This window comes from Toxorhynchites rutilus, chromosome 3, assembly GCF_029784135.1.
Source record: "Toxorhynchites rutilus septentrionalis strain SRP chromosome 3, ASM2978413v1, whole genome shotgun sequence".
In the NCBI taxonomy this organism is placed as follows: Eukaryota; Metazoa; Arthropoda; class Insecta; order Diptera; family Culicidae; genus Toxorhynchites; species Toxorhynchites rutilus.
This window is the reverse complement of record NC_073746.1, coordinates 71,619,695-71,639,732: the sequence shown is the minus strand read 5'-3', so window position 1 is coordinate 71,639,732 and position 20,038 is coordinate 71,619,695. Positions and strand designations below refer to the sequence as shown.

Below are 20,038 nucleotides of genomic sequence, written 5' to 3'. Positions count from 1 at the left end.
TTTCCTGTCGATGGTTCGACATTTTCCAAATTGTAACAAGACGTGAAATATGTGAAGTTTTGAACAGTTGAACAGTTCAACCGACTCATGAAAGAAAGGTCCAGATTTTCATTGCGTACGTGCAGGATAGATTCGTGACGCGCTAGTTCCTGGACGGCATTCAATATATGCAAATGAACTCATCTAATATTTAAAATAATAAATTTATATTCTCATACTGCTTTACGATTCATTATATGCCAGCAAACTGCTCTCTTTTTAATATAATGGTTTTTGATCCTCCAACAACTTTGTCAAATATCATATTTCAATCTGCTGTCTGATTATCTATCAAGCTATGATCCTCTAAGAATCACTTGCTATTAGGATTTGTCATAAGATATCATAAGATATATAATGATAGCACGTGCCAAATATAAGAATGATCTGCTCGAAACCTATGAGGGATGTTTTGATGCAAAATTCAACAACGGAAATATCAAGGCTACATAAATGGAATTTGGAAGAAACCGAATAGCGATACGAATTAACTATTGGCTTGGAAGCCAACTTGCTTAGTTTTTTTTAACAATTTTTTTAGTAAAAGATTCACCTTTATAATCAAAATTGAATTAGTTCTTCTCTGTATTTTCAAAAATTTTTTAACTTTGCGCCCACCCTGAGTACTCTGTATCCAGTAAGAAGATTGAAGTCGCCTGAGAATGCTAGCCGGTCAAAGAGCCATATTTTTCATATGGTTGAGTTGCTTCCCTGAAATGTATATTGTGAAAAAATGCGCATGAACTGGGAGCATTCAATTCATTCTCATTAGGAATACAGTACCAAGAATTCCGCCAGGATGGAGATACCCAAAGACACAAATAGTGTTGGATTTTTTGTAATATTAAAATTCACGACTTGAATGCGTTCTTCGATTCAGCTTCAGCTCTTGATGACGGAATTGCTTCGTTTCTATTTTTCGAAATGATGAGCAAAGGAAGATTTGCGCATTTAGTTCCCGTTATGCAATCGTATTAAAGAGCATCATTTTCTGTTTTGCTTTCGCATGGAATGATCATGAGAGAATATTCGCTTGTAGACTCGCTCTAGCAAAACAAGATTTACGCATTCGATTCCCGTGATGCAATCGTATCCAAGAGCATCAATTTATGTTTTGCCTTCGCATGGAATGGTCATGAAGGAATGTTTGCTTGTAATTGCGGGCGAGCGAAGGAAGATTTGCGCATTCGGTTTCAGTGATGCAATCGTATCCAAGAGCATCAGTTTGTATTCTACCTCGGCATGGAGTGGTTATAAAAACTCTCATATTCTCACGAGAACAAAATAGAATTATGTATCAAACTTCATCAGTTGCTTTTGCAAAACCACGCAAATTCAACGGTTCTTTACTGCAGCACCAACAAGTTCGAAATAGTTGAAGTTCATGTTAATAATAATTTCATACTCGTACTCATCCACTCACACACTAACAAGGAAAACTTTCAGCAATCTTTAGAAATAATTATTCATTCATTCATTGAGAATTGATTCAAATGCAATTTCAAACAAATGTTTACAGAGCCAGCGGTAGTCCTACGTATACCTTGCGGTTATATCACAGATATAACCCACTTCTATTTGTTTTTTATAATTTTTCTAGCGTTTCCACTACAACTTTATCAATAATATAAAATCTCTATCAGACACAATTAACGAATCTACACAAAGCTCAGATCATACGATTAAAGCTCAGAACCACAAAGTGATGATGTTTGTATTTCTACGCGCTTGGAAGCGAGATTCGGCCGTAATTATTTTTCTTATTGACGTAGGATTACGTCTTTCGGGAACATATTGGGGTACAAATTGAAAATCGAAAATCGAGCACATCGTGAAAATTGTCCAATTTCAAACGCTTATTGCTCAGTCATTTCATGATGGATTGATGAAATTTTTGGGTCGATCGATTTTGGCACTCCATATCAATTTTTTATATTGAATAGAATAATATATGTCATGAAACTAACTATAGAACAATTGAAAAGTCTTAACTCCTATCCAAGAGGAAATATTCGCTTCTAATTGGTCGAAATTGACGACACATGCGGCGATTCCCTAACAGAGACATCTAAACCAAGCTGCGTGGGGGAAATCGACATTGTAGTAGGGGGAGCTTTTGTTCCCACAAAAATGTGTTCCCTAACAGAGACATCTAAACCAAGGTGCCCGAGGGAAATCGGCGTGGCAAATATATGCAACTCGGGGGCATTTTTATATTGCAAGTAGGGTGAGTGATACGATTAATTTTAGCAAATAAAAGTTAAATTTGGAATTCTAATATTGGTTGCTTCGAGAAATTTCATATCAATGACCGATCGTGTATTGTGAAAAATTTAGCACAAGAGTAATTGTAAAATTGTATATGGTAGCAGTTGTGTTAAAAATCACTTGATATATAAAACGATTGATTTCAATTTTCATAAATAAAAACCAAGGTGTGTTCTCGCTCGAGAACGGGTCGTTAGGTTTAAGCTGTCTGTTTTGATGTGTTTATTTTCACCCAAGGAAAGTTCATACGGTGAGAAAATATTGGAAGAGTGAAGAAATATTTGAAGAGGTGATTTCCCATATTCTCTACATATAATATTAGGTGTTGTCAGTCCAATTAAAATTCGCATTGGATTGAGCAGAAGGTTGAATGAACACTCAGAAAGTAAAAATTATAAAACCAAATTACCTTTTCCATTTGAAATATGTTTTCTCTATATTAAAGTAACATGAGGGCGGTTTTCAACATATATCATTCCACTTCGGCATCTTCTATCTGATACGCACCACCAAACGACTGTTTACCATACTTCTGTCATTATCACTCGATAAACACTGGTGTAGTGAACAAACAGTACCAAACAACCAAACAAAATTGCCCTTTTCAGGGCTACCAAATCATTATCAAAGAGTTTAACGATGTAATTTTTCAAACATATTCGAAATCAACAGATAGCCTAATGGAATCCTACGTCAACTATGCGTCAACTATGTCGTGTCTCGGACACAACCCTCCTGTGACTTTTTTTTTCAAATTTCGTTTTTTTCATTAAATGCCATCAGTAAATAGTTAGAAAGTTAGATTTTTGTATATTTACAATGATTTCACCATGATGCATGATCAAACTAGAAACTAAAACTAGTCCGTTTTACCCCCACATTCTCTACAATTTTCGCTTCACATCAACGGAAAACGAAGCTGAATGTGGTCAACGCGAATTTTAATTGGACTAACAATGTCTACTACGATGTCACCGCAGAACAGACGGGTGTTCAATTTTTCCGTATTTTTCTTCAAAACTTATCACTTTTTCTAACCGCCTAAATTTTTCTTGGGCGGAAACGAACACAACAAAATTAAAAATTAACAAATTGGACGATCCGTAATTTTTTTATATAGATATTTTGTACGGATCAACGACTCCTTGAGCCTTTTTCAATCTTTAATTGAGGTGGAGGATTTTCAGAAACGGCGTTTGCAAAATTAACAAAAATCGTGTCAACGGTATTATTTTTTTTAAATGTTGAAAATATTACAGAAATTTATAACTCATTTCAGCAAGTTGAGAAAGTTGAGAATTCATATGTCGAATACAGCCTCGCACCGAGCTTCAACTTTTTAGTTTTTATATAGCATGTCCTATAACTCACAATCGACAGAACTTTTGCTTCAACTATGTAACATCTCGGAAATTGAATGGAGATTTTCTCAGCTTCCAAGTCAAAAACGAAAAAAAAACCATTATATTATTTTTTAACTTATATATTCACAAATAAGTTGTACATCTGAAATTACTCGAAGAAGACTTCATGTTCACCACTTCATTCGGCTCACATCATTTTCGATACTCGCCATGACGGATTCAAGCTCTTCGATTTGTTCAGTCATTTGCTTCTGGAGCCGTTTTTTCTCGTTCAACACCCGCTGGGACTTTTCCAGATTTTCTATCATCAGCTTCTGCTTGTCTTGCGTTAGCTTCTCCATCGCTTTCCTATTCTGATCACATTGCTCTCGGAGCCGAGTTAGCTCACCCTCCAACTGAAGTCCGTCCTCGTCCAGCCGCTGCGATGCCCTGGATTCGTTAGCGGATATTTCACCAAGTTGATTTACGATGAGTTCGCGTTGCTTCAGCAGCGACTCGTAGCGAGCGGTAGCTTCCAAGAGGGACTTTTCAACGGAGGTGTACTTGATTTGAGTGTCGGATATGTCATGTTCGAGTTTGGACTTTTGGGCGTTCAACGCTAGAAGTTCTGCGGTTTGCCGAGAAAGCACATCAGCCAACAGCGACTTGGTAGCAATCAAGTTTTTTTGTAACTCATCGTAATCCTGTGTTTTCAGATCAATGTTTGGCGGGTTGAAATCGATCGTCGGTCTCAAGTAATCAGAGAATTGGTAAAGCTTCGTGTTCAAAGTTGAAAACAAGTCGCACTTTTTCTTGATCAGTCGGGATATAGTAATCTGGTGTTCGTGAGAATTATGCTCCAACGTAGCGACGGCTATTCGCTTCGCCGTGAGAAGGCTTTTATTTGTGGTTATTGCCTTGACCAATGCCACCCTGCCATCAGCATCAAACTGTTGAGAGTCCACCTCTTGTTTAAGGGCCTCGGTTTGCTTTACCAATGAATAATATTCCTCTTGGTGCCGATAGTAGTCTTCTTCCATTTTTTCTGCTTGCCTCTGAATCGTTTTCAGTTCATCGGAAAACTTTTTCTGAACCAGCTGCTGCTCGTGAATTGCCTTTTCTAGCTGGTTCAGACTTTGCTTGCGATCATGTTGGATGGTTCGATTGTGAATTTCCTGGAGCTCGTTTTCCAGTTCCGTAATTCTTCCATTAATCTGTTGCTGATTCAGTCCACTAGTGCGTGCCATCACGAGTCCGTCAATAAGCTGTTCTAGCAACGCTCCAAACTCATTTTCCTTCTTGAGATTCCAAACGTTAAAACCTTCCTGAACCTTTTCTAGGAAAAACTCTTGATATTCAGATGATGGGAAATCTACTAGCAGGTCACTATCTCGTTCAAGAGGAGTGCACTAGAAACAAGGATTGTTATTGTTTGTGGATCACTCATTGGAAACAAAAAAATAGCATACTTTCCCATCATGTTCCGGTGCCAATTGCATTAACCAGCCTATCATAACGATGATGTGGTTGATCGAATGCGGAGCATTCGGCGTCTTCAGCATCGACTTATTAATCGTGTAAGGATATTCCAGCTCTGCCATGGTTTTCATAATATCATCTATAAAGTTGTTACCCAACTTATATCGGCTGCCACCGATCTGCCGAAATAGATGATTCATTATCACCAGGAATTGCTTCATGGACATGCTTTTCAGATTTCTGCGTTCCACGAAGTCGTGAGGGAGATCACCGATTGTGGTGAGATAGTCGCATATCCTTTCGCACTGTGCCGTTATCCACTCGCGGTTCTCTATCGGGGCTTTATCTTTCTCCACCGTGCCCATCGAGGCTGTGGGTGCATTTTCGCAGCTTCTCAGTGGCGTTCGGGCCGATGGGGTGGCACTGGAGCTCCTGGTGGAAGGGCATACTTTGCGAACCGTTAGAGGTGTTTGCTGGGGCATATTGAAACGATCATTCGAAAGGGACCGACCATTTTCATTCAGTCCGTTCCCGAGGGATGTTTTTGTTGACAGCTTGCGGATAGGTTGAGCTATACGGCTCAGCCTGAGAAAAAAAACTAAAGTAATGAATAGAAGCGAATAACAATTTATTTACCTTTGAGCTGGCAGTTTTTTAACCGACGATTGCGGAGCCGAAAAGTCGAACTCTTCCGTTCGCCGGGGCATCGTTTTTCGCTGCTTCATTGTGGACATTACGACAAAAGAGAATCAATAGAAAACGCTTGCAAAATAGAAAACACTCGCGAAATCAGAAACAACCAGCATACGTTAACATTTGATTTTCAAAGCACAATAACAAATTCAACCATACCGCGCCATCTGTTTCACTATTGGATTTTCGACAGGGATGCCAGAATTGCATGTTGACTGAACATTTTATACACTGAGAGAGATAAATAGTAAATATAAACTTTTTTTTTTTGATAAATGCTACTATTTCCTTATTATTGTTGGCTAACTTCTGACTACCTAGCTCGTTCGCCATGGACAAAAACAGGTGGTAGTCACTTGGTGCATGGTCCGGACTATACGGCGGATGCAAAAGAACCTCCCATCCGAGCTCCCGGAGCTTCTGGCGCGTCACCAAAGAAGTGTGTGGCCTGGCGTTGTCCTGATGGAAGACAATACGGCCTCTGTTTATCAAAGATGGCCTCTTCTTCATGAGTGCTACCTTCAAGCGGTCCAGTTGTTGGCAGTACAGGTTCGAATTGAGCGTTTGGCCATAGGGAAGCAGCTCATAATAGATTATTCCTTGACAATCCCACCAAACACACAGCAGAACCTTCCTGGCCGTTAATGAGGGCTTGGCTACCGTCTGAGCCGCTTCAGCGGGCTTCGACCACGACCGTTTGTGTTTCACGTTGTCGTAAGTGACCCACTTTTCATCGCCAGTCACCATCCGCTTCAGAAACGGGTCGATTTTGTTGCTATTCAGCAGCGATTCACATGCGTCGATACGGTCAAAGATGTTTTTTGCGTCAACGTGTGTGGCACCCATACATCGAGCTTCTTTGTGAATCCAAGCTTCTTCAAATGGTTAATAACGGTTTGATGACTTATCCCCAGCTCTTGGCCGATGCTACGGCTGCTACTATGCCGGTCTTTCTCGGCTAATTCAGCGATTTTGTCGCAATTTTCGACGACAGGCCTTCCGGAGCGTGGCGCATCTTCGACGACCTCTACACCAGAACGAAAACGTTGAAACCATCGTTGTGCGGTGGAAATGGAAACTGTATCGGGTCCATAAACTGTACAAATTTTATTGGCAGCTTGAGATGAATTTTTGCCTTTGTCATAGTAGTACTGTAAAATATGTCGGATTTTCTCTTTATTTTGCTCCATATTTGCGACACTATAACTCACGAACGACTTAACCAAACAAAACACTGTCAAGGACTATATTATAGCGCGCAAAAATACCTTTCCAACAAGCTATAGTATGACTCGATACAATGAATACAACTAGAACTACGCGCTTACAACGACACCTCGCGGAAATACCGCAGGACTTTTTTGACAGCCTAATATAATTGTAGTGGTTTGTCCGGTCGAAAATATGACAGTTTGTCCACTTGGAGGCGATCTGGCGTAGTGGTTAACATCCGTACCTCTCACGCTAAAGGTCACGAGTTCAATTCTCATTCCCAACATTCTTACAACGGAATAAATCCGTTGGTCAAAGTGACGAACCAGCCAAAGGCTGAAAGTCACTATAGGGCTATGTTCTCATTGCAGCGAAGAGTCAGCGTGGCTTGGGCGAGGCGTTTGACGATTAATCCTGTGTGTTCTTACCGATTTGTTCGACCCAGGCTGACGTGCCGTGACCGAGGTTCTGGCGTGTTGCTGACGTGCAAACAAACACACTTCACGCCGGCGATATTTGTACTTCTCCACATCTCTCTTGCATATGTTTGTATATAGGAGAGATGGAGGCAAGACGGACATGTTAAGGAAAACTTCAATTGTATCTTTGGAAACTCTTGTTTTCCAAAACTCTAAAGCAGTTTCTTACAGTTCAATATACTGGCCAAATATTTTATAAAAATGTGTTTTTCATGTTTTTTTTACTGAAATTAAAACGAGCCGAAAAGTAGAACATTTTTATCGATGCGGGTATAATGGACATGTAGTGGGGGGAATATGGACAGGTCAATAATATACGAAGCGTAGAAGTTTATCGCTCGCGAGAGGAATAATTTCGCTCTCTCTCTCTGTGTTTGTGCGTCCAGTAACTGAAATAGAACCAAAAAAAACAACATAAAAAAGAGCTCAATATTCCTCCCTTCACTTTCCATCATGCATTGGATGTAACTGTCCATTTCAACTCCACCAGTGCCATTATTTCAATAATTTAAATTTATCACTTACGAATGAATTTACTTTTCCGTACACAATATCGCTTCTCTGTCAACTCACAAACCGAAATATAACCATCAGCGAATTCAATTTTGCAATTAAACCACTCAAAATGCTTGATATCGAAGCCGCAAAAATTACATCCACACGCGGAATCATGCCATCTGCCATACAAATGAAACACAAATTTCTGCATTACTCGAGAGTTATTCAAGCAAACGATACCAAATTTGGCATGTGAAAGTTTTAGGGTGCAATAAATGTTTTTACGGTGGTTAGATACTCCTCTCCCTCTCATAGAGGGGGCTGCCATACAAATGAAACACAAATTTCTACATTACTCGAGAATTAATTAAGCAAATGAAACCAAGTTAGGCAAATGGAGGTTTTAGGGTGCAATAAATGTTTCTATGGTGGATCGACACTTCAATGCCCCTCTTTAAGGGGAGCTGTCATACAAATGAAACACAATTTTCTGCATTACTCGAGAATTAATCAAGCAAATGAAACCGAATTAGGTATATGGAGGTTTTAGGGCACAATAAATGTTTTCACGGTGGTTAGACACTCCACCCCCTCTCTAAGGGGGAGCTGCCATACAAATGAAACACAAATTTCTGCATAACTCGAAAATTAATCAAGAAAATACCACATTTGGCATGCGAAGGTTCTAGGGGGCACAAAACGTTTCTATGGCGAATAGACACTCCTCCCGTCTCTCTGAGGGGGAGACTCCACATAATTCCAGAACTAATAAAACAAGCGGAACTAAATTTGGCATTTGCAGGTTTTATGAGGAAGAAATATTTCTAAGGTGCTTCGACTCTCCTCCTCCCTCTTTAAGGGGGTTTCCCATACAAATGAAACACAAATTTTTGCATAACTCGAGAACAAATCAAGCAAACGAAACCAAATTTGGCATGTTGATGTTTTAGGATGCGATAAATGTTTCTATGGTGGATCGACACTCCTCCCCCCTTTCTTAGGGTGGGCTGTCATACAAATGAAATTTTCGGCATAACTCGAAAATTAATCAAGCAAATGAAGCCAAATTTGGGATGTGAAGATTTTAGGGGCACGTTTCTATGGTAAATGGACACTCCTCCCTCCCCTCTAAGGAGAGCAGTGGAGAGGGGTCTGTTTTTATTCTATCATATTTTCTGTATCAAACATTTATTAGATGTAACGAAGAAGCATGTTATTTGCAAGTGGTTGAAAAATTTTGAACGAGAATTGTGTCTGAAAACTAGGATTTTTTTTTAGTAAAAGGTAAATTCAACGGGGTCGATTAGAAGATCAATCAATGAACAGTTCTGCGATTGGACTCATGAATTTGCGTTCAGTAAGAAAACGTGAATGTTTGAAGGTATTGATAACAAAAAACAAATTTTGGGCGGGACGAAGTTTGCCGGGTCATCTAGTGCAACTATACAAATCAACCACTTGTCCATCATACCCCCACTGTCCGTCTTACCCGCGGTTTCCCTAGTAGTGATACAGTTTATAACCGCACGCATGTGGGAGGAGGGTTTCAAATGTAGATACTTGCCTTCATTTTAATTTCATGTAATTTTTATCATTTTTAATTATTTAATTTTTTTTTGTTTTTTCATCGTCGAGGTTTTGACCCGGATACGTTCAACGATGCTGGAATATTTCAAAACAAAACCACCATATATCGTAATAACGATTTTACGGGATATGCATTTGAAAACCCTTAATTTTTCGTAGAGTAACATCCCTATATAGAAATCAAAGACGTAGTCCTATACCGTAATCGTACTACACAAGGCCGATATACAGATATTTGAATTTCAGTGCAAAATCACCGCACGAACCCTATATAAATTTACAATTCTCCTTCGTGTGATATACACGAAGGAGAATTGTAAAATATAATTTTCATATAAAAATACATCAAAACATATTTTTCAGTAAATAGATATCTGAAGTTCACTAGAAATAAACAAATCTTATTTAGCTTCCATAATTTTACATGATACAAGCAGTGATACGTGCTCTTTCAAAGGAAATTAATTCCGACCAGTACGACACCCATATAGAAATTTAATACGACCGTAAAGGATTAATAGCGATCGTAGCTGAATTATCGAGTCCGACGGATCTATCGTTTGTTTTTCGTCGGACTCGACTTGTGGAATATCAAAATAAACAAGGCGTAAAGTAAAGCGTAAAAATGTTCGACTCATCTTCTGAAATATGACATCTGGTGGTGACATCCGTGTTCATGAGGAAAATTACTATTCATCAGATTCGCAAGCCGGATGCAGTTTTAAATTGTTAAAATTCAAATGAACATGTTTACTCGGTATTATTTGACTACTTGAAGCACGTTGTCCTAACTGTTTTTATTTTTTTATTTACTATGGCTTATTAAAATTACGACATTACGACATTCACAATATTTTTCAAATTATTCCGGTTCGTGGTTCTCTCTCTGTAATTCCGCAGTGCTCTCCAGATCCTGACTACTTGGTTTAACCATCCTGCTCGTTGCGCTCCTAGTCGTCTCGTATCAGACGGAATTCGTCATTAATTCTCCATAGCTTTTATAATTTTATTGAATTTTATACGACTTTAAATAAATGGTGCGTACACAGTGCATTCAAAAAGTTCCGGTAGTACCGCGCGAAGTGGCGCTATATCTGCTCCAGCGCGCGAACTACTTCTCGCCAACTTCTGGCCAGCTACAGTTTCTACCGTGAACCACTATCTCGATTCAGTAGCTAGTTTTGGCTGATAAAAGTAACTCGCTTTTTCTTTGTTTAAAAAAATAGTCCCGGAACTTTTTGAATGAACTGTGTAGGAACTCTGCATTTCTGGAGGATCTGCCGATCAGCATTATAACGTAAAAATATTCTCCCACACTATCTTCTTTTCATATTTTTTCACTACTCGCGAAATAATGTTATTCTCAATTATTTAGAATACACATTTGATAAGGAAAAGTAAATTTCCATTTATTAGTTTTAGTTTCAAAGCGTGCTCAAACCATCTGAAAATCCATTGCCACTGTCACTTCTCGAAAGCGGAGCACGGAGCAAACTCAATGGCATGAACGCATTGTTGACATTCGACGTGACGTTGCTGCTGGAAGCGAAGACTGCAAATGTGAATTGGTGGCGACGTTGATACTCTTTTCCGTGACGTCTCATGCGGATCGCGCTTCGTACATATGAATTATCTTGCCAGGTCGTTCTTTGATCATGAAGATCTTGGTAAAATATTTCATTATAAAACACAGTGGTGTCAAGTGGAGCTTTCACACCAGGGGCGGAAGTGTGTGGTCGCACCCCCTTCCTCTTCGCTATCTTTATTTGGTGTATGCCGAATAGTGAAGTATTTGTTGATATAGGGGTGTTTCTGCATCCCCAAAATCATGTACCCGGGTACGGTCCGCACTCCCCGCACCTGTAGTCGACGCCGCTGTTGAAACATATGCAATCATTCTACGTCCTCCACCGGTAGGAATGTGATATTGTATTTTTCAAATGTAGGCCATTAATTTTAAGATGTTTTATTCATAAAAAAATATTGATGAGTTCTACTTTTAGCAAATATATATATATTTAATATATAATATTTTTTCTCCCTTATCTCACTATTCCTATAAGGTTGCTCCATATGATTTTATTCATTTTTATTCTCATTCTTAATTGCATCAATGTCGAACGATTCATAGTTTTAATCAATACCACGCGATGGCGGCGCTATCCACCGATCGCACTCGATTGCAGCAGTGATTCTTGCGCTTGCTCTGAAAATTATTTGAATACTTTAGCAGTTCGGTAACGGTCGTTGGCCGATTTAAAACCTAAGATTGACTTCTGTTGAACTCTCAGCTGCAGCCGACTGCTTTATTCGTTTCCTTGTACTTGCAAGTTTGAACTGTTCTGTTCCAACCGAAGCGATTCTGTTTTGAACGGAAAACGCTTCCACTGTCAACTATGGGGGGCCAGATTATATAATTGGCTCGAGAATTAAAAGCTTAAGAACCCAACTCTAATTTGATTTGATTCCACTCTATTGCTTTGGTGTTCGTTGCTGTGCTAAGATGCTACAACTGTTTACTATATGTTTTTTTTTTCTTGTTAAATAGCTCAAACGGTCGATTTCTCGGCTATTTTTCTTTAATGCGTACTTTTTAAATTTTACTTTGAGTACGTCTAATTTTGTCACTATTTACATAAGGCATTCGTGCAAAATTGAAGCAAATTTTCAAACGTCCCGTAAGGTGTTTTTTTAGTTGTCGCTAATAACTATTATTCTTATGTATATTGTAGTAAATCTATGAACGCGTTAATATTCTGATTTTTTTTTCAGTTTAGAGGCTAACCACTATGTTTTGCAGCCTCAATGTTTTGTTTAGTTCTCGGATACCATGAGAACCATGGTTTCTTTACATATTTATATGTACTCGTGCGATTATGCTGAAGTCTTTACATTTTGATTCACTCCCGTTTCGATAGGAGCATCAAATCACATTACTTCTTCCACTGGTCTTGTTCATCTTGGTAGAAAATGGGATCAGCATGAAATTAGCATTTAAAACAGAAATGTAGAAAACGCGCCTACCGGGCCAATTTTCTTCGCAATCAGCAAGAATTTAAATGCAAAACTTATGATCAAAATAAAAACAAAAAAAAATTGACATGCTATTTATTTCAATTATTACATTTTGAATTTCATATTTCTGTTAATGAGAACCCCTCCTACGTGATATTCCATAATATTTGAACCACCCTAGAACAATGAAGATAATGGACTCATTCCCGTACACACTTCACGGTGAAAACGAAACGAACGGCACGCCATTGAACTACATTTTACGAGTTAGTGAAGTATCTAGGATAATAATGGGTTTTCAGGCAGAATGAACAACTTTCAAATAAAAATTTTGAATGAAAATTTACTTCTCCGTTTCAAATTAGTGTTCAATGTGAATGGGAAAACTTTCTTTGCTACTGGGGGTAGAGCCTGGTGTTCTCGAAAATGATGTAAATATAGCCAAAATATGGAAAGAACTTCTAGAGGCGAATGAACTGAAAAATTTAAACCCTCTTAAAGCCAAAAAGAAGAAGCAGAAGAAAGAACTTCTGCAGCTAAATGATTTGAACTGTTTTGTTACCGGAGATCTGAAGAAAATTAATCTTCTAAATGGAATTATAGTGCACAGCTCATCCTTTCTGTTCCCGTATTGCATTTCTCCCAAGAGTAAACTGACCAGACGTCCCGCGTTACGCGGGACAGTCCCGCATTTCAACAAAATGTCCCGCGTAAGATTCCGTCCCGCGAAACGTCCCGCATTTGGCAAAAGAAACGAAAATATCCCGCGATATCAATATATTGCAAAAGCTTTTATTTGGCAGACTGTTCAAGAGCGCTTCTAATGCATCCAACGATTAATACGTTGAGCTGGTTTCATCGCACTGACAGTGTCAACTGGAAGCGACAGCAACAAAACTGGAAAATGATTTTTATAAAAGTCCCCTATTGATCAGCAGGGACCAACGTGAGTCAGACGAAAAGTTCATCTTTGGTCCCCTAGCTCGGTCAGGGCTTAACGTTTTAAATAAGCCGGAAGAACTAGTGTATACTCGACAGGAAGAGGCAGAGTTGTTTGATGAAGTATCGTAAATGAAGCGCTGGGCGGTCTTACGGAAGTTGGCCGGAACCTGAACCATAGCCGATGAAAAGATGTATATCGGCGTGTTATTTTACCTTTTCGTGGCTTTGGTGGTAGTCTGTCTCTCTATTTTTGCCATTCGCCCAAATGTTTTCTATCGGGCGCAGCTGGGAAATGTTGGGAAGGTTGGTGGTCTTCGCGACAATGTTTATCTCCAGCCGATCCATCCTCCAGTGATCTTTTGGCATAATGGGCTGATCCCAGGTTCGGCATAAAGACCACATAACCTTCCCGACTCCGGCAAGCATTTCGTACTATATATCTCCCCGTTCACCATATGACTCGAAAGAAGAGCGGCTTGGACATTCCCTTCGTGTCTGTCAGAGAAGGACCTTCTTCGAGAACTTGATGTGAATGATACAATCGACGTCATCGCTTACCTGGGGAACGTAAAGTACCCGGTCCCCTGCCATTCGTTGAGTTCTAGCATCAAGTACGTCTCGTCTTTCATTATGAGTACGAAAGAAGTTTTTCACTTCTTTCGCCGGAAAGAAGTTTTTCACCAGCATCTCAAGCTACTCCTTCTGGGTAATTGCCTGCTGCTCAGATACGGCCGGTCTCGTCTGACGCTCCGCATAAAAATGTCCATTTTGGCCAGATTCTCATTAACCGTTTGGCCGGTTGCTTCGATCTCCTGGCTTAAGAAGCGGCAAAGAGATGATATTGTAAGTACCAGATCGGCTATATCTGGCGGACACAAAGTGCCTCAGAATGTCCAACTCTTTCGCTGTGGGGTGGAGCTTGCAGTATGGAAAAATCATCAAGTTGCTTGACAGTGCTGCTGCAGCGAATCAACAGCCTTGAATCATTTTTGTTGTAGACTTAATAAACGTAAGATTTAAAGAAAATTTGTTCCTATAAATTATCTTTCATCGCCATCCGAAATTAGTCCTTTTTTTTTTGAATGCATACGTTAACACTAAAATCGATGAAAAATTAATTCGAATATTCGAGCATTCCATTCGGTTATTTGAAGAAAATAGTAGAATTTGAATCGTGCTTGCCAGGCGTAAATACTCAGATTGAACGAGTGATTTTCGGGCGTAAACAAAATCTAAACCACCGAAAAATCACAACTGAGTGCCGATACTCAGAAAGAAATAATACTGATCAGTTTAGACTCGCAAAACTACGGTTTATGTTAACAAAACGTATATACATAACGTTTAGTTTTTTGTGTCCCGCGTTAGACCTCTGACCATCTGGTCACTTTACCCAAGAGCAAATTATTGAATTAGAAAACAACCCCTCGAACGCTTAAGCGTGTTCGCAATATGTCGACGGAATGGACAACTCTCGGGTCGCAAAGCAAAGTGGCAAAGCAGTTCTTCAACTGCATTGAAGAGTCATTGGTATATGGAAAACCAAACGATCCAATCGTGAGACTTTGTCCACATCCAGCTATGTTTCATCGAAAAAAAAAACATACTTATGTAAAGTAATTCAGGCAAGCGTCATCTAATGATGCACGCGATGTTGGTGCAGTGAAAAGCGCTCGCACTGAACCGAACCTTCGCGAGTGTGACACTGAACCGAGCCTTCGTAAATGTGACACCGCATCGAACAACAGCGAAGTAGGCGATTTCGGCGAGTCGGTCGAAAATGTAAACGCCGTTACGCTGGCAGTTAGGCAAACAAGCTCCCCCCGCTGGTGGTGAAGGCGGTGACTCTTGACAAACTCATCAGCGAATTCGCATCGATGGTTGTTACAGCAGAGTACAAGCTGTGTGGCATAATTCGGTCTTTTTTCCAAGCAGTTAACATTGTTTATTTCCCGTCTTCATAAGCCCTTCGATTGTGCCTTTGAGAATGCATCAATGCACTGACGTTATAGCGAAGCAGACGTTAAGGTTGTGCACCAAAAAAATATTTGGGAATACCAAGCATCTTGAAAATCTTACTGGAATGTTATAAGTTATTTGGGTTCGCGTGCCAGTCGCAAAACTGCCTTCAACTAGGATTGCATTTGCGCTAATATTGATCATAATGAAGCATTGCTACTGTTTTCGAGGTTGTTATTAACAAAAAGAGTTTATTTCTCTTGTTTAGTCATCAAGAAAGTAAATGTTCTGGAATTTTGTATGTGATTAGGTTTTGCTTGCCAGTAGCAAAACTTCCTCCACTAAGGGAGACAGCTGCGCTTATCTCGAACATAAGAAAGTAATGCAACTCTTTTCGAGGCCAGTAATATTAACAGAAGCGTTTCTTTTGAGAATAGCGCAAAATGCTAGAAGTGTTTATATTCCTAGTAGTTTTAAGCCACCAATGTAAACCAAGAAATAAATTGTGACATACGATCAGCTAGTGTATTGTTTTGCGAGGGCAAGAATGAATCATAAATCATTTATCGTCAACTGATTCTACAATGAAAAAACCATTTCAGAGATTATTCCACTAAGCAGTTGTTTCTAAAGTTTCACAGCATTATAGAATAATATCCGAAGGTATAAACAAGCGACTTATATAAAATAACAGCGTAGATCTACGTCAACAATGCGGTCGTATCTTGGACAAAACCTCCTATAATTTTTTTTTTAAATTTATCATTTATTCATACAGCCATCACCGACAAATAATGTACGGCGCATCTGCAGCAAAGTTTAAAAAATAGTCAATTTTCAGAAAAATCAGGGTTTTCGGACCGATTGAGTCAGTGCGCAAAAATGTTTGTTTTGGTTTCACGAACGAGAAAATGTAAACAAAGGCGCGGATTGCGTTAACCCATTAGTGTCCAACGCATGAAGTTTAATATACAAAAATGCCGGTTTTTTGAAAAACTGTTTTTGATGAAACTAAAGTGTCAAGCACATTTTAAATGATACCACATGACAATTTAAGAGTGTTTTTTGTGTCAGTGTCATTTCATCTGTCATTTTCGTTGTTTTGTTGTGTATTGGAGCTTGCAAAGTTCGAGTTTAATGGAGTCCCAAAAGTAAACATAAATTTATCAAAGTTTTACCTCTTAAAGGATTCTAAATTGCTCTAATCTGTGACATAACACTACTAGACGAGTGTAAAAAATGATATCTAGCAAAAAATCCGAAGAAAATTATGAAACCGTAAAAAAATCTATGTTTACTTTTGAGCGTATGAAATTTCATACGCTGTGCAACTACGGTATATTTTTTTCTCAATAGGATATATCAGCTTCCCGATGATCCGGAGGAGTTGTACAATTATCTGATTGATTTGGTCGAAGACGCTTTCGAAAATCTAGTGTCAACAAATGATATTAACTTTGTCATCCTGCCCCCTAGTGGTGGAGACAGCGATGTGGATGCTGGAGATACTGACTCGGAGGACGGTCCTTCCGGTTTTGGCAAACAAGTGAATGTCGAGAGCAACATTGAATGAGGCCAATCACAAGAATGCTCCTCGGGTAGCAGCAAGAATCGGAAAGCCTGACACTGGGAAAAAGTGACCTTAAATTCGGATGCAGATGCAGCCGTTGTTCTTGAAGGACATTCACCTGATCTTAGTGATCTCTGCTCGAAACATAAATGGTCTGCCGTTCAAATGTTCCATTACTTATTTGACGCAGATTTCGTCGGACTAATTGGTAATTGGTAATTGTCATATCTGTGGTACAGAGACAAATAAGTACGTACATAAGTAGAAATGTACAAATTTCTAGGAATTGAACCGCGGGACAATTATGCGTAGATCGGCAGTACACGAAAGTGCTAATAAACCATGAAAATGGTTGTTGAAGTTGAATTTTATGAAATAAAACCGTTTTATTCGATATTCACATGAATTCCATTTTTGATACTGTATCGGCTCAGCGTATAAAAATTTCATTCGTCAGATATCTCAACTTCCAAAGAACTCCAAACCAAAATATTGCGTTTCCCCCACGTCTCGGGACAAACCTAGATGGACTAGAAAGTTTCATGCCATTTGGATCAAGTTTTTGTACACCTGGGCAGTAATGGGTTAATGTTAAAATGTTTTCATAGATACGTGAAAATACACCAAGAGCACCAATGAAATTAGCCATCGGATCGAAATTCAAACAACTGAATCCGAAACTTGCGAAACCAATATTATTGATGAGTAAAATCGATTAGCTCAAGAGTATATTAGCTCAGATATCAAGATGGTGAATTTATGTTGTACAAAATGGTTCATTGTCACAATTGGTTTATACTTGAAACTTAATTTTAGAGTCCTCTGTTTTTCAATTGAAGAATCTCAAATAAAAAAATATATAAATAGATGGATGGACAGAAAAATGCTCGGCCTATAAAACAAGGAAAATTGTGATAACAAAATCAATAACCGAAAAGAACAGCATCGTTATTTTTGGAGTATTTCAATTAAAACATGTTTATATTTTTGAAAAAAATACGTTCCTTAATAAAAAAAAATATTAATAAAATAATCATAATAGGGCTTTACCATGTTACAATAATAATAATAGTAATAATAATAATAATCAATTTTGTGTGGATATCTTTTGTTCTTACTGTCCTCTCCACTTCAGATACATTTCATGCCGTTCAACGGACTTTTATCTTTAGTGTCCGGGGTTTTTTTTTTGCTGCACTTTTGAGTATAGTTAATTGTCATATATGCATGGAGATTCGAGATTACTTTGACACGAAAATGATACCAGGGAGAGGAAAACTTGTTCAAAAACAATCAACGGTATTTTGATTGCCTTTTTCTAATAGTTTGTATGCGCGGTCCTTCCACTGCCGCCTTCTCTATTATACACAATGCCTAGAGTAATGGTCGTCGCCAGTGATCACGAGCTTATAACATGTTTTTTTTTCTGTGTTTAGGGATCACTTAAGTATACGAAGTGTGGTTTCCTAATCTAAGGAGAGATAGCTGTGCTTGACGCGCGGTGTGTGGAACTGGGAAACTCTCGAATGATGAGAAGAGATGTTTCTTTTGTATGGTCAGGGGGAAGGCGAAATAATCCTAGTAAGTAAAAAAAAAATGATAATTTGTTTCCTAAACACAGAGCTACACAAAATGGGACAGGGGGAGCGACAGGGAATAGTAAAATCTCATTTTCTAAATAGCAAAAATATTATGTTAAAATTCGCTCCCATTAAACACTAAACACTAAACCTAGAGTTGTTGATTAAAAAAAAACCCTGTCATAAAGTACTGGTATAACATTTCACAATTTTAAGTGCTTGTTCGCTTGCTGCTTTCCACTATAGGACATATACTTAAACCAAAAAAAAAAAAAGAAAAAAAGAAGGGGGATGCAATAAATTAGTTGGTATGAGAGAATGGTACAATTTTTAGGGGTTGGAGGGTTAAAATGCGATTGCGAAGGGATTAAAAACAAAAAGTATCAGTGGTTGTCAGTGTAATGCCGCCGTTAAGAAGTGGATGTGAGTCCATATCTAAGCTTAAGTAAAGCCTTAACGATTAAGTAGCTCTAGACGAGATTTCAAGTTTCCAAGACTTCTCAATAGTGCGTGTATGTGTGTGTACACATGTATGCGTGCGCTCAGATTTCGCATCCTCTTGGATTGAGAACATGAAATGAAATAAATACAAAGATGCATAATGTGTGTATGTGTGTGTGGGGGTGAAAACACTAATAAACCTAACGAATAGTTTTCCTTGCTGCTAAAAATCACGTTTTCATCTTTGCTCACGAAAAAAGGGGGGTTCTCTTGCTGTAACCACATTTTAGTTGTGCTTAAAAGCTAAACATATACATCCTAACTAAAACTTACACTCGAATTCCTATTTTTTCTCTCGTCGCATTCGAACGAAAAATATGTTTGATGATTGGTAATATAAAATGTGGTGATTTGACTAACATTCCGTGTGTGTGTGTTGTTGCTTCTTTTTCTTTGCTAAGCTCACAAAAATACTGCATTGTTTCAAATTATCTTATTTTTCTGTTGGATTCATTTTTCTTTCTTGCGCTTTTCTTCTCGCTACGCTTATCTTTTTTGTTTGCTTCTGTACAACAACAGCCCTTGTATGCGTGCGTGTTTGTGTCTGAATAAGCGTGGAAGAATTATTTTCTTTTTTCTGAGTTCCCGATTAAAATAATATTTAACATTATAAACTTGTTGAACAGAGATCGTCTTTGAAAGAAACGTTCATTTCTTTTCACGGGCGTAGTATGCCATGACCGTATAGATTATGGGATTTCAATGCAAAGTTGATAATTACACTCAGCGAAAAAATTAGCAGAACGAAGGGCAAAAGTTGATTTTCACAATGCTGCAACTTTTTTTATACTGAATTTATTTTCAAAATGGTTAGCAACGTAAAGTAACAATGAGCCGTGTATATGGATAGCGGAAAAGCCTCTGTGAGTAGGA

General features: G+C 38.6%; 1 protein-coding gene across 1 annotated transcript; it reads right to left on the bottom strand.

Annotated features, from left to right (window-relative positions):
• Positions 1–3,801: 3,801 nt before the first annotated feature.
• On the bottom strand, positions 3,802–5,982 carry LOC129777592 (kinetochore protein NDC80 homolog). Its single transcript, XM_055783960.1, has 3 exons — positions 5,766–5,982; positions 5,120–5,714; positions 3,802–5,059 (listed from the first exon to the last, which is right to left on the bottom strand). Exons 1-3 carry the CDS (start codon positions 5,861–5,863, stop codon positions 3,842–3,844), a joined length of 1,911 nt encoding a protein of 636 aa, XP_055639935.1. The 5' UTR covers positions 5,864–5,982; the 3' UTR covers positions 3,802–3,841.
• Between the last annotated feature and the right edge of the window lie 14,056 nt (positions 5,983–20,038).